Source organism: Rhinatrema bivittatum, chromosome 1, assembly GCF_901001135.1.
Source record: "Rhinatrema bivittatum chromosome 1, aRhiBiv1.1, whole genome shotgun sequence".
NCBI lineage: Eukaryota > Metazoa > Chordata > Amphibia > Gymnophiona > Rhinatrematidae > Rhinatrema > Rhinatrema bivittatum.
Genome location: NC_042615.1, coordinates 420,363,037 through 420,380,940, shown reverse-complemented (window position 1 = coordinate 420,380,940; position 17,904 = coordinate 420,363,037). Strand labels below are relative to the sequence as shown.

At 45.4% G+C, this 17,904-nt stretch overlaps 1 protein-coding gene across 3 annotated transcripts in view; it reads right to left on the bottom strand.

Moving 5' to 3' along the window:
- FRMPD1 (FERM and PDZ domain containing 1) overlaps positions 1–17,904 on the bottom strand; it is a 504,405-nt gene that overhangs the window by 368,245 nt on the left and 118,256 nt on the right. For all 3 annotated transcript variants that reach the window (XM_029603113.1, XM_029603121.1, XM_029603130.1), the window contains one exon: positions 8,550–8,654. In XM_029603113.1, coding sequence (XP_029458973.1) covers positions 8,550–8,650 — 101 coding nt within the window. In that variant the 5' untranslated portion in view covers positions 8,651–8,654. Of the gene's footprint in view, positions 1–8,549; positions 8,655–17,904 lie in introns of those variants that run through there.

The following is a 17,904-nucleotide window of genomic DNA, read 5'->3' as shown; positions in this document are numbered from 1 at the left end:
TCTGAAACGCTAGGGCTCTCGTTGGAAAATGAACTGGTTGGAGCTGAATGGGATCATAGAGAGGGCCTACTGAAAGATGGAGTACTTCGTCCTCAACCTGTAATAGCAAGACTCCTTAATTCTGTTTTCAAAGTTAAAAATCCTTCAAGCATATAAGATGTGCTCTCTCCTGGAATATGAAGGCGATAAACTTCTTTTATTTAGTGACTTTTCGCAAAATGTTTCTGTAGCACGCAAACGTCTCTTCCCATGTTGTACTGAACTGCATTGCAAAGAGATTAACTGTAATTTTCATTTCCCTGCCAAAATCAGCGTCTTTTATAATAATAAGATGGTTTTACTTTAGACCAAAGAAGAAGCTGTTATGAATCCTCCTGTAGCTGCTACAAGAGGTCTCTTACCTCTTTCCTGGAGGCCGCTCCGAAGCCGGGGTCTCGCCTGCGAACTGTCCAGGATTTACTCTGGGGCCTGGGAGGCCTGTGATGCCTAGGGCCTGCTCTGGTCTGCGTGGACTTCCTGGTTTGGGCCATGCCCTTCTCCCTAGGGGCCGGCCCGCAGCACTTCTCCACAGTTATAGGGCCAGCCAGGTGTGGCCAATTGAACTCCTCCTAGGGAGTTGCCTTGTTCCTGGGCTACAAAAGGACTTCCTCTGCATTCAGGCTTTGCTTCGGCAAGGGGCTTGTTCTCTCAAGGACTTCCCGTCTCCAGCTCCTGCCTGGCATTTCTGATCATCATCCATGGATGTTCCAGTTCCAGTTCCGTGATATCTTCAGCTCCACTTCGTGATGTGTAAATTCCTTGATGTCTTCTCCAAATGTTCGTGATTCCTGATGTTTCCAAGAGGCGCTGAGGTTTGCCTGTTCCGCTCCCCTCGTGGTCTGTGACCAGCCGTCCAGCTGTGTAGGGCGCGTAGAGGAACAGTGTGGTCCGTGACCAGCCCCATGGGTCCGCCCTGTGGGGGGCTGTGTAGGGCACCTGAGGGACATTGCTTGCCTTGTTGCTTCTTTTCGCCTGCAGCCAATGCCTCCGGATGACCTTTGTTTCCAGAGCTTTGAGTCCTTGTCCAGACTCTTATATCCTGCCCTGGACCTTGTCTCCAGTCGGCCACATCCGGTTCCGTGGTGGCTGGAGTTGCCTGCCGGTGGTTCTTCGCTGAGCACTATCTGGACTCTTCCTGTCCCGGCCTCGGAGGGTCTTTGGCTTGCCACCTTCCTGAACTGTGTTTTGAGTCCTTTCCTGTGTTCAGCCGCTTGCCCCAGACCTTGTTTCCAGTCAGCCACATCCAGTTCCGTGGTGGCTGGAGTCGCCTTCCAGTGGTTCCTCGCTGAGCACTGCTTGGACTCTTCCTTGTTCCTAAGTTCCAAGTCCTCGTCTTGTCTGACCCAGTCTCAAGTCATCACGTCTGCTTCCAAGTCATCACACCTACTCCAAGTTCCAAGGACTTCCTTGCTTGTTTAAGCCTCTCAGACTTGGATGGTTTCACCATAAAGGGCACCCACTCTCCTTGTTTCTGCTGGAGAGCTCCCAGTAACGCTTGACCTCAGTAAAGCGTAACAGAAGCTCGACAATTTTTGGATTCGCTGAAGAACCGCTCATTTTTTTGTTTGTTTTGATCAAAAACTTGTATGCCTGAGTGAACTCTCGCAAAAGGAGATATTGATGTAGTCTGATTGCATTTCAGGAAGCTCCTTCATATTCTTTTTATTTTTAATTTTCTTTTTTTGTGATTATTTTTTTAGCACTTAATGCAGGACTAACTAGGTTTTTTCCCCCATTATACATCATTGAGATGCATTTTCCTGCTTAATGACAGCATGTGAAAGTGAGAGCTTGTGCGTGTGTGTGAGAGAGAGAGAGAGAGAGAGAAAGCATGTGAGAATGAGAACCTGACTGTGTGTTTGAGGGAAGAAGACAGGTGGAGAGAAAAGAAATAGAAAAAAAGACAATATAAAAGGAATTGGCAAAAAAATAAGAAAGGGAAAGTGGAAAAAAAAGCCTTTGACCAACCGATTAGAAAACTAAGATCAGACAGCAAATGTAAAAAAAAAAAAATTACTTTTTACTGATTGGCACATGTGAACTTTGGGAATGTGCATTGTGAAAGCTGCATAGAGTAGCACTTTCTCTATGCGGATCTCACAATGTATGAGATCAGCATGGAGGAACTGGAAGCCCATAGGGTCTGCACGGAGGAGGCAGCAGAATGGGCTTCAGTGCCAGTAGCAGCAATCAGCACCTCCCCAATAGCCACGCAGCAGCAGTGACAGTGGCAGCAGAGGAATGAGAGAGGCTCTGAGGTTGCTGGCAAAAGAAAGAGAGGGGGTCTGCCTTTAGTGTGTGCATGTGTATGAATGGGAGTCTGCCTGGGGCTGTATGTGTGTGAATGCATGGGTGCCTTCCTGAGGGGTGTCTGTGTATGAGAATGAATGGGTGTCTTCCTGGGGTTTGTATGTGTGAGAATAGGTGCCTGCCTGTGTGTGCTGTATGTGTGTGTGAGAATAAATTGGTGCCTGCCAGGGGGTTTGTGTGTGTGAGAATGAATGTGTGCGTGCCTGGGGGATGGGGTGGGAGTGGTGTGAAAATGAATGGGAGCCTGTCTGGGGGTCAGTGTGAGAATGACTGGGAACTTGCCTGTGTGTGTGTGTTTGTGTGCGAATGATTGGGAACTTGCCTGGGTGTGTGTGTTTGTGTGTATGTGAGGGAGCCAGTGAGAGTGAGAGCATGAGTGTGTATGAGAAAATCCAGGGGAGTAAGAGTGTAGTGGTGGGTGTGTGTGTGGAGGGGGAGAGAGTGTCTTACTGCCTGAGAGTGTGTCAGTATCTGAGAGAGCGAGAGGTTATAGTGGGTATAAGAACATGAATGTGTATGTTTGTGACAGTGTATGTGTGAGAGAGAATGGACATTTGAGTATGTGTGAGAGAGAGGGGATAACCTCCAATATCAGGGTGACTGGAAATCAAGAGCTCCCATGTATGGACAGCAGGGACTTTTTAAAATCCTTATTAGTTTTAATTGTTGGGTGTTATTTGATATATGTGCTGTTTTGAAATATTTTATTGGTGTTTGGGAAATTGTAAAAAATGTATATGATTTTAATTAATAGAAATTCTATTTATCAGTAGTTTTAAAATATTCTTTTATTAGTATGGTTTTTCTATTATAACTGATGCTTTATGTTTCTTGATTTTATTGTTTTATGAGGAATGGTGTTTCTGTTTTCCATTGTTAGTACACAGAGTCTGGCTTCTTGGGGCTTCCATTTCAGTTTTTTCTAATTTGTGCTCCTTTATTTTGTATTCTGTATTTGGTGAGGGTCTGTCTCTGCTCTGTGTGTGTGACCGTGATGAGAGATTCTGCTAGCATAGGGATCTATAGCAGTCTGGTTTGTTTTGTTTCCTCAGTAGGTGGCATATTGTTATTCTAGGACCCAGTGTAATATTTACCCTTGCTTATTCACAGGTAGGGTTATTGTTGTTTGAGTCCTTGGTGTTATTACTGTTATGTTATAAGGATATACACAGTCCCTTTGTGAATGTATAATTTGCAATGTTACATATTATGGGCCGGATTTTAAAAGGGTTACGCGCATAAGGTACGCGCGCAACCCTTTTAAAACGCCCCTGTGCGCGCCGAGCCTATATTGCATAGGCTTCCGGCACGCGCAAAGCCCCGGGATGCGCGTAAGTCCCGGGGCTTTCTTGGGGTGGGCGTGTCGGGGGGCGTGATGCGGTCGGTGTGTCATCGGGGGGCATGTCGGGGGGCATGATGCGGTCAGCGCGTCATCCGGGGGCGGTGCCGTGGGCGTGGTTTTGGCCCAGGTGCGTTCCGGGGGTATGGCCGCGGCCTCCGGACCAGCCCCCGGACCGGAACATGGTGCGCGGCAGCTGGCCTGGTGTGCGCAAAGTTACGCCTGCTTTGAGCAGGCGTAATTTGTGCAACAAAGGTAGGGGGGGTTAGATAGGGCCGGGAGGGTGGGTTAGGTAGGGGAAGGGAGGGAAAGGTGGGGGGAGGCGGAAGGAAAGTTCCCTCTGAGGCCGCTCTGATTTTGGAGCGGCCTCAGAGGGAACGGGCAGCGTGCGCAGGACTCGGTGCACGCAAGTTGCACAAATGTGCACCTCCTTGCGCGCACCGACCTCGGATTTTATAAGATACGCGTGGATTTCCCCAAGTCCACTTTAATAATGGTTTATGGATTTTTCTTCCATGAACTTGTTCAAACCTTTGTGAAATTCAGCTACACTAACTGCACTAACCACATCCTCCAGCAACGAATTCCAGAATAAAATTATGTGTTCGGTAAAAAAATATTTTCTCCTATTTGTCTTAAATGTATCACCTAGTAATTTTATTGTTCCTTAGTCTTTATGCTTTTTATTTATTTTATTTTTATTTTGTTTCTTTTATTTTACTTCTTTATTTATGTTTAATTTTTCCTTCTGTCTGCCCCTGTGGTGCTGTGACCCAGCCTCTTTACGAGGGTGCCAGATGATGACATCACTGGGCTAACAGGCCCAGCAGAAGCCTCTTCAATGTGGCAGGAGAATTCCAAGGGCTCCCTGCCACTTCTGCCGCTGCCTCTTTCTCAGCCCCGCACTGCTACAGCAGCAGCAGCAGCAGTGGCCTCCTCCTTCTCTGCTGAGGCTGGGATGATCTAACGCATCATCACAGCACTCGCCCCAGTCCACACCGCCTGATGAACCTCAGGAGGTAGGAGCAAGGCCTCCCCGTCACTGCTGGATGCTGCCTCCTTTATTCGTGCTGCAGCAGGGACAGGCTGTGGGCACAGCATCAGTGCCCTGGGTTTACCCCCACCCCCACCCAAGGGAACATAAAAGGACCGCGGGAGGCAGTGAGAAGCTTCCCCGTGGTTGCAGGACGCTGCCTCCACCTCACTTTGTTTGCCCGCCTGACCGGGGCACTCTCAGGGGTTTGATGCCCCCCTATATGTCTCAAAGGTAAACTTTACATTTTGTTTTTTAACTTGTTCACACTTATATAGCTATGATTTGGGTTGCTCTTTCCTACGTGCATCATTTTGCACTTGCCCACATTAAATGTCATCTGCCATTTGGATGCCCAGTCTCAGTCTTACAAGATCCTCTTGCAATTTCTCACAATCCTCTTATGATTTAACAATGTTGAATAATTTTGTATCATCAGCAAATTTGTTCCTATCTCTAAGTCATTTTTAAATATGCTAAAAAGATCCCTGGGAAATGCTACTATTCACCTTTCTCCATTGGGAAAATTGACCATTTAGCCCTACTCACTGTTCTCTTTTTAACCAGTTCTCAAGCCACAATAGAACATCACCTCCTATCCATGTCGTTTTGATTTCCTCAAGAGTCTCTCATGAAGTACTTTGTCAAATGTTTTCTGAAATTCCTGATACACTGTGTCAACTGGTTCACCTTTATCTACATGTTTATTCACACCTTTAAAAAATATAGAAAATTGATGAGGCAAGGCTTCCCCATGGCCGAATCCATGTTGACTTTGTCCCCTTAAAATATATCTATCTATATGTTCAGTGATTTTATTCTTTAGAATCGTTTCAACCATTTTTCCCGGCACTTACATCAATCAGGTCACTGGCTTATAGTTACCCAGATCACCCTTTGAACCCTTTATAAAAACAAGCACTACATTAGCCACCCTCCAATTTCAGCTACTGCAACTGATTTTAATGATAGTTTACAGATTACTGTCTGTAATTTCATTTCTCAGTTCTTTCAGCACTCTGAGATGTATACCAACTGAACCAAGTGATTTGTTACTCTTCAGTTTGTCAATTTGCCCTAGTACATCTTCCAGGTTCACTGAGATTTGTTTCAGTTGCTCTGAATCATCACCTTTAAATATCACTTCTGGCATGGCTATTGCTTTACATCTTCCAATTTTGCTATTAAAGATCTTGAGGTAGATATTCAAAAGAAAATGTCTAGGTAAGTTAGCTGGATAAAATGTACATGGGATATTCAGCAACACAGCTATATAGGTTGCTGCTACTTAGCTGGATAAACTATATCCGGCTTTATACCTGCTTCATGGAATAGATGATGTAATCATAATGAGGCAAGCAATACAGAACAATAACAGAATAAAAGCAGAAGAATCTCTATTATAAGAACCTTTATAAAACCACTCTGCTCCATTAACCACCCCACAGGTATGCAGTCTGTCTTGGCGGATTCCATCTAGCCTCACTTTGAAGTGATTGATCCTATACTTCAAAGATGTCTTGACAAGACCCGTTTGATCTGGGAAATAGGTCAAAGTGTACAGAAGAATCATATGGTGTATATCTCAATGGGAGGAAGCAAAAAATATGCTTTTGTACAAAGTATCCTGCTGGATGGCACAATTATTGATAAACCTCATCCAAAACATTACAGTTGATCATTCAGAACATGGACTAGACCTGTGGTTCCCAACCCTGTCCTGGGGATCCTCCCAGCCAGTCAGGTTTTCAGGATATCCACAATGAATATGCATGAGAGAAAATTTGCATGCACTGCCTCCATAATATGCAAATTTTCTCTCATGCATATTCATTGTGGACATCCTGAAAACCTGACTGGCTGGGGGGGGGGGGGGTCCCCAGGACAGGGTTGGGAACCACTTGACTAGATGTTTCGCATTAACTGGCCTATTTAATTTTTCAACTATGCTTAAGAAGAACAGTGGAAGAAAGTAAAAAGAAAAGACTGTTGCTTCTCTGTTGTGTGTTATTTACTTATTTTATTACAGATGGCCAGTTTACCTGCAGAGATATACCTTGTGCAATGCTGCAGACCCCAAGGATAGGGACAGGGACAGTAAAAATACATCCGGATATGTAAGAGTACAGAATTTGAACTTAATTGATTTCCCTTCTTACTTTGAAAATAATACAAAGAAAAATATATAAAAATATTCCCTTGCAATCTCTTTGTGTAAGAACAAAAATAATCTGGCCGGCCTTGAATTGGCAGTCAGCTGGTGGAGAAAGCTGAATTTCTGCCTTTCAATCACTGGATGGCTCTGACAACTTTAAACCGAGCAAACTAAAAGGTAGTGTGTGAGGTAAAGACCTGCAACCCTACCCCTGAGAGTCTGGACTGGTTCTCAGGGCTTACAAAAAAAGATGTTTGGGAACAAAACTTTGATCCCAGTAATTCAAGGGCTATCAAGCCGTATGAGGAAAACCCAGTAGGAGATCTGCTAATGCTCAATAGTTAGACTGATTGATGATTTGACCCGGGACTGTATCTTATGTGAGTACTGCAAACTTCCTTACAGCTGCTTGGGACTGAAACCCTTGTTGTACAAACATTCTTATAAGTAAAGCTGTATGTTTATGGAAGAAACCTGCTTTTTGTAAGCCAGAATATTATTATGCTACCAATCTGAATAATGCCAAGCTTCAACTCTACAATCTTCTGGCTTATAGTACTAGAGGATCAAAACCTCTCACTTTGAATTCTTCCCTTCTTTCTAATCTTGATCCTTTTTACAAATATGATACACAAAAGAAATTGCTCAAATTATCTTTTCATATACTGTAATTATTTTATGCATTCTTTTCCCAGGTATTGTGATTTAACTGGAATCCTATTATTCAAATCTTTTTTGATTCTGCCACAGGCATTATGAGTTAAATAGAATCTGCAAATATCTTCTAATTCCTTTACAGGTATTATGAGTCATAGGAATCCTAATCAATTGTATTCTTGGTATGAGAAACTCTAGAAGGAGAAAAGGTAATTTAACAGAAAGCTATATCCTTTCTTTCAACACCAGTTAAAAATAACTGATCTAAATAAACCAAGTACAATCTAACTAGAGATTCTTTAAGCATTTTGTATTATTTCAAACTAGTAACCAGGTATGGATGGAGTGCAACTCATACGGTAGAAAAGTCTCACATCACACAGAATGATAGTGTAGAAAAAGTCTATCGGTCATTTAAATGAGAATTAAATAAATTTGTAACAAAATTCTTTTATTGTTGCAAGAAGCTCCTAATGTTCAAAGTAGTAAGGTTCATATAGCATTCGAGTCCCCAGACAAGGCCCCATGTTTTGTCAGAAGGCTGCTTTGAGAGGGACAAATCAAATCTACATCCGGAAACTTAGAAATGGAGCTCCTAATCTTCCTGTCTCCATTTCTAAGTTTCCAAATATAGATTTGATTTATCCCTCCTGATGCAGCCTTCAGGCGAAACACGGGACCGTGTCGGGGACTTGAATGCTATATGAACCTTACTACTTTGAACATTAGGAGCTTTTTACAACAATAAAATCATTTTTTACAAATTTATTTAGTTCTCATTTAAAGGACCGATAGACTTTCTCTACGCTATCATTCTGTGTGATGCATTATTTCAAAATAGTGCCATATGTATCTGTAGTATTTGTATAAACTATGAATAAAGTTTGGATTTTTTTACCTTCAGAGAAATTAAATTTTAAATCACTATATGTCATTTATAATAAGTAGTTAATTACAGATACATTTAAAAATAACAGTATTTGCATAGTTTACTTAAAAATAATTACCAGTCTTACCGGTATGAACTGTCTCTTGATCGACGAAGCCATCTTGCTACCATTTGCTCTATTCTATATACTTTGCGTGATTGCAATAAATTAGCCTCCGGTTCTTCCATTTACCTGACAGAGAAGAGGAAAATCTGTTATACAGCGCCGCTCATTAACAAATGCATATATAAGCTCTACAATGCATGAGAATGTTTCATTAAAAGCAGCTAAAATTTCAACTTAGAGCCTTGTCAGATAAGCAAAAGAAAAGGCAGCATTAATATCATCTAGCAGTTCTGAAAAGTATGTATGATAATCACAGATGTAATAGTCCAACAATTTTATTTATTTATGTTTTATTTGGTGGGGGGATACTGTGGGGAGGTTTGATCCTCCTGTTTTGGTTGGTTGTCAAATGATCAAGCAACTCCTCTCACCCTCAGTATTATTCCCTCCATATTACATCGGATCTAAATCTCAGCCAAAATGGCCAGGAAGGAATTCATTTCAACTAAATATTAAAATAATAATGAATTATTATGTTTAAAATATTTTTCTAGCAGATTAGATTATTCCTAGGTAACTAATGGGATGTACAATGTACTTTACCTAGGGATTAGTAAAGTTGTTAAAACGCGTGGACTATGAGGAACTACAGAAGGACCTTGTGTTACGCATCCCGTCCGTGCCCGACCTGCACACTGGCCTGCTCACCTTCATGGTTCCACGGCAGGGCCTGGGTCAGCCTCCCTAGTGGCTGCTGCTAGTGCTTGCAGACCCCGGTGTCCAGTGGCGGCGGTCGCCAGGCCTTCCAATGAGCACCAGGCCTCTCACTGGAGCTCGGCGTCCTCGGCTGTGTCGGCCATGCTCCTACGAGCGCGCAGACCGCCCGGCCTCTTGTAGGGCCAAGGGCGGGTCCTAGCTCCGCGGCACACCCTGATTGATTCCCCGTTATAAGGAAGTCATTGCTTGAACTTCCTTGCCTTGGCAATTGGGTTGGCATTTGTGCTAGATTGTCACTGCGTTTGTTGCTTGTTCCTGTCTTGCTCTTCTGTCCTTGTCCTTCTGCCCGTGGGCACGCCGGACTTCCACTTTCCCAGGAGACCCTGCGAGGCCCACCTAAGTCCAAGCGACCCGGATCCCTACGGGCTCCTCCCGGGGGCACCTCAGGCTTCCAGTGGTGAAGCTCATCCTAGCCTCTGTCTCCTCCAGTGCTCCGCCCCCTGGGGGCAGTTGCTTCCTGGTCCCAACCATGAGGCAGCTCTCCACTGCCTCAGGACAAAGGTCCAATCCCAAGCGCAACACCTTGCCTCAGTGGGTCACTTGATAGCTAAATGGCAGATGAAATTCAACTTGGACAAATGCAAAATGATTAACATAGGGAAAAATAATTCCAACTGCAGGTATACAATGCTGAGTTGTGTATTAGGAGAAGGAAAAAGAGTCACTATGGATGAAATCCTCAACTCAGTGTATGACAGCAGTCAAAAAAAAGCTAATTGAAATAGGAATTATTCTGAAAGGAATGGAGAATAAAACTGAGAATATCATAATGTCTCTGTATTGATCCAAGGTTAGAAAATGAAAATCAAAGGGAATAAAAAAAATATATTTAGAAAAACTTTTATTGTACATCAAATATACATTTTAAAGAGTGTTCCCAAAAAGAATTAGCAATTAAATGAGTCAATTAAGACTAACTAATTACCCTCAAACTACAGTAGAGACTATTGAGCTGCAAACCATATTGTTAAAAATGTGTTACATACATACCAATCATACCATTCATTCAAACCCATCTACAAACACCAATTAAAACATATACCAATAGCTGGTATTTCCCACAATACAAAAATACAGAGTTTATAAATTCTCAAATATATTTCCAAATACAAAGGGCCAGATTTTAGTAGCTACGCGCGGGCATAGATTTGTGCGCACAACCCGGCGCGCACAAATCTACACCTGATTTTATAACATGCGCGCGCAGCTCTGCGCATGTTATAAAATCTGGGGTCGGTGCGCGCAAGGGGTGCACACTTGTGCAACTTGAGCGTGCCGAGCCCTAGGAGAGCCCCGATGGCTTTCACCGTTCCCTCCGAGGCCGCTCCGAAATCGGAGCGGCCTCGGAGGGAACTTTCCTTCTGCCACTCCCCCCCGCATTTCCCCCCTTCCCCTAGCTAACCCGCCCCCCCAGCCCTATCTAAACCCCCCCTGACCTTTGTTAAATAAGTTGCGCCTACCTCCGGGCAGGTGTAGGTTGCGCACGCCAGCCGAGTGCCGGCGCGCGATTCCCCAGCACGGCCGCTGTGCCGGAGGCCTCGGTCCTGCCCCCATCCCGCCCTCTCCCTGCCCCTTTTTTCAAGTCCTGGGACATACGCACGTCCCGGGGCTTGCGCGCGTCGCCGGGGCTATGCAAAATAGGCTCGGCACACGCAGGAGCGGGGATTCGTGGTTACGTGTGTAATATACACGCGTAACCCTTTTAAAATCCACCCCAAAGTATATCAGAGTGTACAGATTCCAAGACTATATTTTTGTATTGTGGGAAATACTGGATATTGGTATATGTTTTAAATTGGTGTTTGTGTCTGTAGTTTGAGGGTAATTAGTTAGTCTTAACTGACTCATTTTTATTGCTAATTCTTTTTTGGGACTCTCTTTAAAATGCACTTTAAAATGTATATTTGATGTATAATAAGAGCTTTTCTAAATATATTTTTTGATTTCCTTGGATTTTCATTTTGTATCCAAATCTTTGGGAATTGTACTGTTAGTAACTTCTTCACGTGTTTTGCCTTTGAACCAAGGTTTGACCACACCTTGAATATTATGCAGTTCTGGTCACTCTATCTCAAAAAGATATAGCAGAACTTGAAAAGGCACAGAGAAGGGCAACAAAAATGATGAAGCAGATGGAAGAGCTCCCTTGTGTACAACCCCCCTCCTTTGGTTCGGAATGTGAATTACCCCTATGCTTGGGGTGGGGAGTACCACATGAGAAATTATATTTTCTAATATATTTTATCTACGGGTTCACAGCCTGAGTGGGGGATGAGACAGGGTCCCTGTCAGCCTGATACCACAATTCTGTGCCCTTCCCAAACAACCTCTCACTTGTGGCACCACAGACCAGATACAATCATCACACCAGAATAAAACAGTAATTAACTCTATTACTAGTAGTATGTAAGTAGAAGTAAATCCAACCAGAACATTAAATGGGAAAAGTACAGTAGTGAAGTATAATATAAATTTTCAGTTTTCTTATTTTAAATCAGGCAATACAAAAATAACACTGGGGTATGGCTTGTAAGCCAGGGCAGCCAACATACTCATACTGTTGACAATTAGATTCTGTTGTTTTACAGATTTTGGGCTTGAAATTCCATGCCAATTGCAGAGTACCCTATCAATTTTTGACAATTAGACTTGCTGGCTGTGGGGGGGGAGGATGAATTAATTGGGGTCTGGAATCGAATATGTATTGCTCTCCTTTTTATAATGATAATGTTTTAAATATGTGAATTTTGTATTTTGCTCAGTTTGCTGTTTTGTTCATCACTTTGGGCTATAGTATCTATCTGTAAATACCATTACATAAATAAGTAGTAAAAAAAAACCTATAAGGAATGCTAATAGAGAAAGGTTAAGGGGAAAAGCAGTGAGGTACACTACTCTTTCAAAAATTGTCTTTACTCAAAAAAAGGTGGGGGGGGGGGGGAGGGAATAGATCCACTTCAATGTCACCAGATTGTAAAGGATGCATCCAGTCCCAAACACAAAATTGTGTGAAAGAAAAAACAAGCAAGAAAATGAAGAGGTCCCTCTTGATGGTGGAGCTGGCTAGATGACAAACCAAATAAATGAGCACTGTAGTGTATGAAAGGTCTGGGGAGCTTCCCCAAATGTTTTACTTGGTACTAAACAGAAAGCTGGCCTGGTTTCAGTATCTTACAGAAAAACCACGGTCCATCAAGTTCTCTGTCCCAGCTTATCTCGTGCGGCTGGATCTGCCAGCAAGGCTTTATGATTAACTTCAGCTGAAAGGCTGAAGCAGTTAAGATGAGATACTGAATTTATAACAAAAGGCATAGAAATAAACCTTCTCCTCCTCTGCTAAGATACTCTCTATGCAAAGTTTAGATTACTTAACTCAGTCACTTAGAAGGGTGATCCAGCCAAGTACTCCTGGGCCTGGATATCTCCAGAAAGAAAGTCTCTCATTTCCTCAGTCTCTCAGCTCCTGGTTCCTCTGTCCCTTGTTAGGATTTTACATGTAGCTCAGTTATGAAGCAAAAACAGCTGACTGTCTTTCTATTTCCTCAGAGCACAGGCTTCTGTTTCTCTGTCTTGATAATTAGTTCTTCAGGAGAAGAATTGATTGCAGGGCTGCCAGATGCACTCCTTTCTTCCTGGCTTCTGGCTGCAACTCTTGTCCATACCCACCCCTCACACACAGATAGAACCATCCAAATTGCGCCTCTTATAAGAACATAAGAATATAAGAAAATGCCATACTGGGTCATCAAGCCCAGCATCTTTTTCCAACAGTGGCCAATTCAAGCTACAAGTACCTGGCAAGTACCCAAATACGTTAATGGTCTCCCAGGATTTCTTTGGCTTCCTCCTGTGCTAGCTATGTAATGCTGTTCTCTGGGCAGGCTAAACAGTACAGCCCTTTTCCAAACTTGTTAACAAACAGGCCGATACAGAAAAGCGCGCGGGAGAGCCGGTGAGCGCCCGCTCTCCCGGCGCGCACACAGGCCACTCTCCTGGGCGCGCAATTCAGGAGGGTGGCTTATGCAAATTAGGGCCTGCGGTAAAAAGAGGCGCTAGGGACACTAGTGCGTCCCTAGTGCCTCCTTTTTGACAGGAGTGGCGGCTGTCAGCGGGTTTGACAGCCAACACTCAATTTTGCCGGCATCGGTTCTCAAACCCGCTGACAGCCACGGGTTCGGAAAATGGACGCCAGCATAATTGAGCGTCCGTCTTCAAGCCGCGGGCCGCGGGCCGATTTAAAATTATTATTTTTTTAAATGTTTGATTTTTTTTTATTTTTGGGGCCTCCTACTTAATATCACTATGATATTAAGTCGGAGGGTGTACCCTTCCCCTGCACCAGCAGAAATTAATGTCAGCCTTTGGGCAGGCGTTAATTTTTAAAAGTAAATGTGCGGCTTCGCTGCACATTTTGCTTTCTGGATTGCGCGGGAATAACTAATAGGGCCATCAACATGCATTTGCATGTTGCGGGCGCTATTAGTTTCAGGGGGGAGGGGGGTTGGCTGCGTGTTTTTGACGAGATATTACCCCTTACTGAATACGGGGTAAAGCTAGCGCGTCGAAAACGCGCGGCCAAACCCGGGCTAACAGTACGCAGGTTGCCACTGCCCCCATCTAATTCAATGTGTATAGAGCCAAGGAAACACTTTTCTCTTCACAACTAGATCCAAAGAGGTGAAAGTTGGAATTATCCCCCTCCTTAGTCCAGTCAACAGGAGGGCAAATCAGCGGGTCCGGTGCTTCTAACCCATTTCTGTTGTCACTAGCTCCTCTCCCTTCTGCACCAAAGATTTAATATGACTGGCATGGGAGAGAGAGAAGCTAGCACCAGCAGGACCAGCTAGAAGTGTCAGAACACCAGCCCCATTCTCCTGCTGACCAAGGAGGGGGAGAGGGAGGTGAGCCTGGAAGGGCAGCCTTTAAGATGGAGATTCTAGGATTCAGAAGAGGAAAGCAGAGTGGTGAATGAGAGATGAGAAGAGGAGGCAGAGCTATACTAGGGGAGAAAGTGACGAAACAGTGCAACAGCCCCTTACATCAATTTAGGAGGAGCCTCAGACCTCAGATGTGAAGAGGACCCCAAATTTCCATAGAGAACCTATTTCCCCCTTCCACATTCTCCAACCTCTGAGCACAAGGCCCACTCAGGACAATTTGCCATGGGTCCTCCAGTACTCCTAGGAACAGCCTTGGATAGAGGTTTATAAAATCATGAGTGGGGTGGATCAGTTATTTTTACTTCATGGAGCTAACAAGTAGCATAAGTACATAAGAGCATTTAGATTTGCCATACTGGATTAGACCAAAGGTCAATCAAGCTCAATATCCTGTGGGATTCTTGCCCAGCCGGGCACAACATCTACTACTCACTACTGCCACCTCTGGTGGTTTCCAAGACTGTTTAAATAAAGATTCAAATCTGTGTTTGTGTGTCCAGATTCTAGCCTGACACTGTGGTCCCTCACGGGACTGGCCCCCCCATGGGCGTGGTCAGCTGCCACAGTGTCCAAGGATCCACCCAAACATCAATAACCATAACACACTCCCTGCCAGACAGTCCTTCTTCTAATTTTCAGAGAGATAGATTTGTAAGCTCATACCCTTTAGGGGCAAATGGGCTCTCACCAGGGGACCAAAGACCTGTGAGCCTTAGGGATGTGAATCGTTTTTTAACTATTAAAATTATCGTCCGATAATTGTAATATCGTCTTAAATCGTTATAGAACACGATACAATAGAAATTCTAACGATTTATCGTTAAAAATCGTTAAATCGTGTTAGTGCGCACTAACAGGAGTTAGTGCGCACTAACTCCGAGTTAGTGCGCACTAACTCGAGCTGGTGCGCACTAACTCGAGTTAGTGCGCAATAACTGAAAATGATACAAATTGACACTTTCCAGGTCAGTAAAGGTCAGTTAGGAATGAATATGTGTTCCTATTGGCTGGCTGCCCTCTTATCTATTGATGTTAACCAGGTTCCCACTGAGATGATGGTTGGGGGGATGGGAAATGGAAATGGAAACTCAGGAACACTAACAGAAAATGATACAAATTATTGACACTATCCAGGTCAGTAAAGGTCAGTTAGGAATGAATATGTATTCCTATTGGCTGGCTGCCCTCTTATCCTATTGATGTTACCAAGGTTCCAACTGAAGTGATGGTTGGGGGGATGGGAAATGAAAACTGTTGGTAGTTGACAAAAAAAGTAATGTGATCAGTCAATATGACTAGAAACTGTGCCCTATTCCTGATACCAGGGGTGTTGTGATCTTCCTGCACTCAGTGCCCTATCCCTGATACCAGTCTGAGACAGCTCCCTCCCTGCATTACTAGTGAGAGGCTGGCTTCACAAACAGGGGGGAGCTGCCTGACCCTCACTCCTGACTTTCCCCATGTCCCAGCTAGTGAATGGTGTGTGGGTGAGGGGGGGGAGAGGATGGTGAAGTCTGAGACAGCTCCCTCCCTGCATTACTAGTGAGAGGCTGGCTTCACAGACAGGGGGGAGCTGCCTGACCCTCACTCCTGACTTCCCCCATGTCCCAGCTAGTGAATGGTGTGTGGGTGAGGGGGGGGGAGGATGGTGAAGTCTGAGACAGCTCCCTCCCTGCATTACTAGTGAGAGGTTGGCTTCACAGACAGGGGGGAGCTGCCTGACCCTCACTCCTGACTTTCCCCATGTCCCAGCTAGTGAATGGTGTGTGGGTGAGGGGGGGGAGAGGATGGTGAAGTCTGAGACAGCTCCCTCCCTGCATTACTAGTGAGAGGCTGGCTTCACAGACAGGGGGGAGCTGCCTGACCCTCACTCCTGACTTTCCCCATGTCCCAGCTAGTGAATGGTGTGTGGGTGAGGGGGGGGGGAGAGGATGGTGAAGTCTGAGACAGCTCCCTCCCTGCATTACTAGTGAGAGGCTGGCTTCACAGACAGGGGGGCGCTGCCTGACCCTCACTCCTGACTTCCCCCATGTCCAGGCTAGTGAATGGTGTGTGGGTGGGGGGGGGGGGGGGAGGATGGTGAAGTCTGAGACAGCTCCCTCCCTGCATTACTAGTGAGAGGCTGGCTTCACAGACAGGGGGGCGCTGCCTGACCCTCACTCCTGACTTCCCCCATGTCCAGGCTAGTGAATGGTGTGTGGGTGAGGGGGGGGGGGGGAGGATGGTGAAGTCTGAGACAGCTCCCTCCCTGCATTACTAGTGAGAGGCTGGCTTCACAGACAGGGGGGAGCTGCCTGACCCTCACTCCTGACTTTCCCCATGTCCCAGCTAGTGAATGGTGTGTGGGTGAGGGGGGGGGGGGGGGAGAGGATGGTGAAGTCTGAGACAGCTCCCTCCCTGCATTACTAGTGAGAGGCTGGCTTCACAGACAGGGGGGAGCTACCTGACCCTCACTCCTGACTTCCCCCATGTCCCAGCTAGTGAATGGTGTGTGGGTGAGGGGGGGGGGGAGGATGGTGAAGTCTGAGACAGCTCCCTCCCTGCATTACTAGTGAGAGGCTGGCTTCACAGACAGGGGGGAGCTGCCTGACCCTCACTCCTCCGGGGTATTGTGATCTTCCTGCACACAGTGCCTATCCCTGAAACCAGGGGTGTTGTGATCTTCCTGCATGCAGTGCCCTATCCCTATTAATACCAGGAGTGTTGTGATCTTCCTGCACGCAGTGCCCTATCCCTAATACCAGGGGTGTTGTGATCTTCCTGCACACAGTGCCCTATTCCTGATACCAGGAGTGTTGTGATCTTCCTGCATGCAGTGCCCTATCCCTGATATCGGGATGTGTGCAAGAAGATCCCAACACCCCCGGTATCAGGAATAGGGCACTGTGTGCAGGAAGATCACAACACCCCTGGTAATAGGGATAGGGCACTGTGTGCAGGAAGATCACAACACTCCTGGTATTAATAGGGATAGGGCACTGTGTACATGAAGATCACAACACCCCTGGTGCCAGGGATAGGGCACTGTGTGCAGGAAGATCACAACACCCCTGGTGCCAGGGTTAGGGCACTGTGTGCAGGAAGATCACAATACTCCTGGTATTAATAGGGATAGGGCACTGTGTGCAGGAAGATCACAACACCCCTGGTGCCAGGGTTAGGGCACTGTGTGCAGGAAGATCACAACACTCCTGGTATTAATAGGGATAGGGCACTGTGTGCAGGAAGATCACAACACCCCTGGTGCCAGGGTTAGGGCACTGTGTGCAGGAAGATCACAACAATCCTGGTATTAATAGGGATGGGGCACTGTGTGCAGGAAGATCACAACACCCCTGGTGCCAGGGTTAGGGCACTGTGTGCAGGAAGATCACAACACTCCTGGTATTAATAGGGATAGGGCACTGTGTGCAGGAAGATCACAACACTCCTGGTATTAATAGGGATAGGGCACTGTGTGCAGGAAGATCACAACACCCCTGGTGCCAGGGTTAGGGCACTGTGTGCAGGAAGATCACAACACTCCTGGTATTAATAGGGATAGGGCACTGTGTGCAGGAAGATCACAACACTCCTGGTATTAATAGGGATAGGGCACTGTGTGCAGGAAGATCACAACACTCCTGGTATTAATAGGGATAGGGCACTGTGTGCAGGAA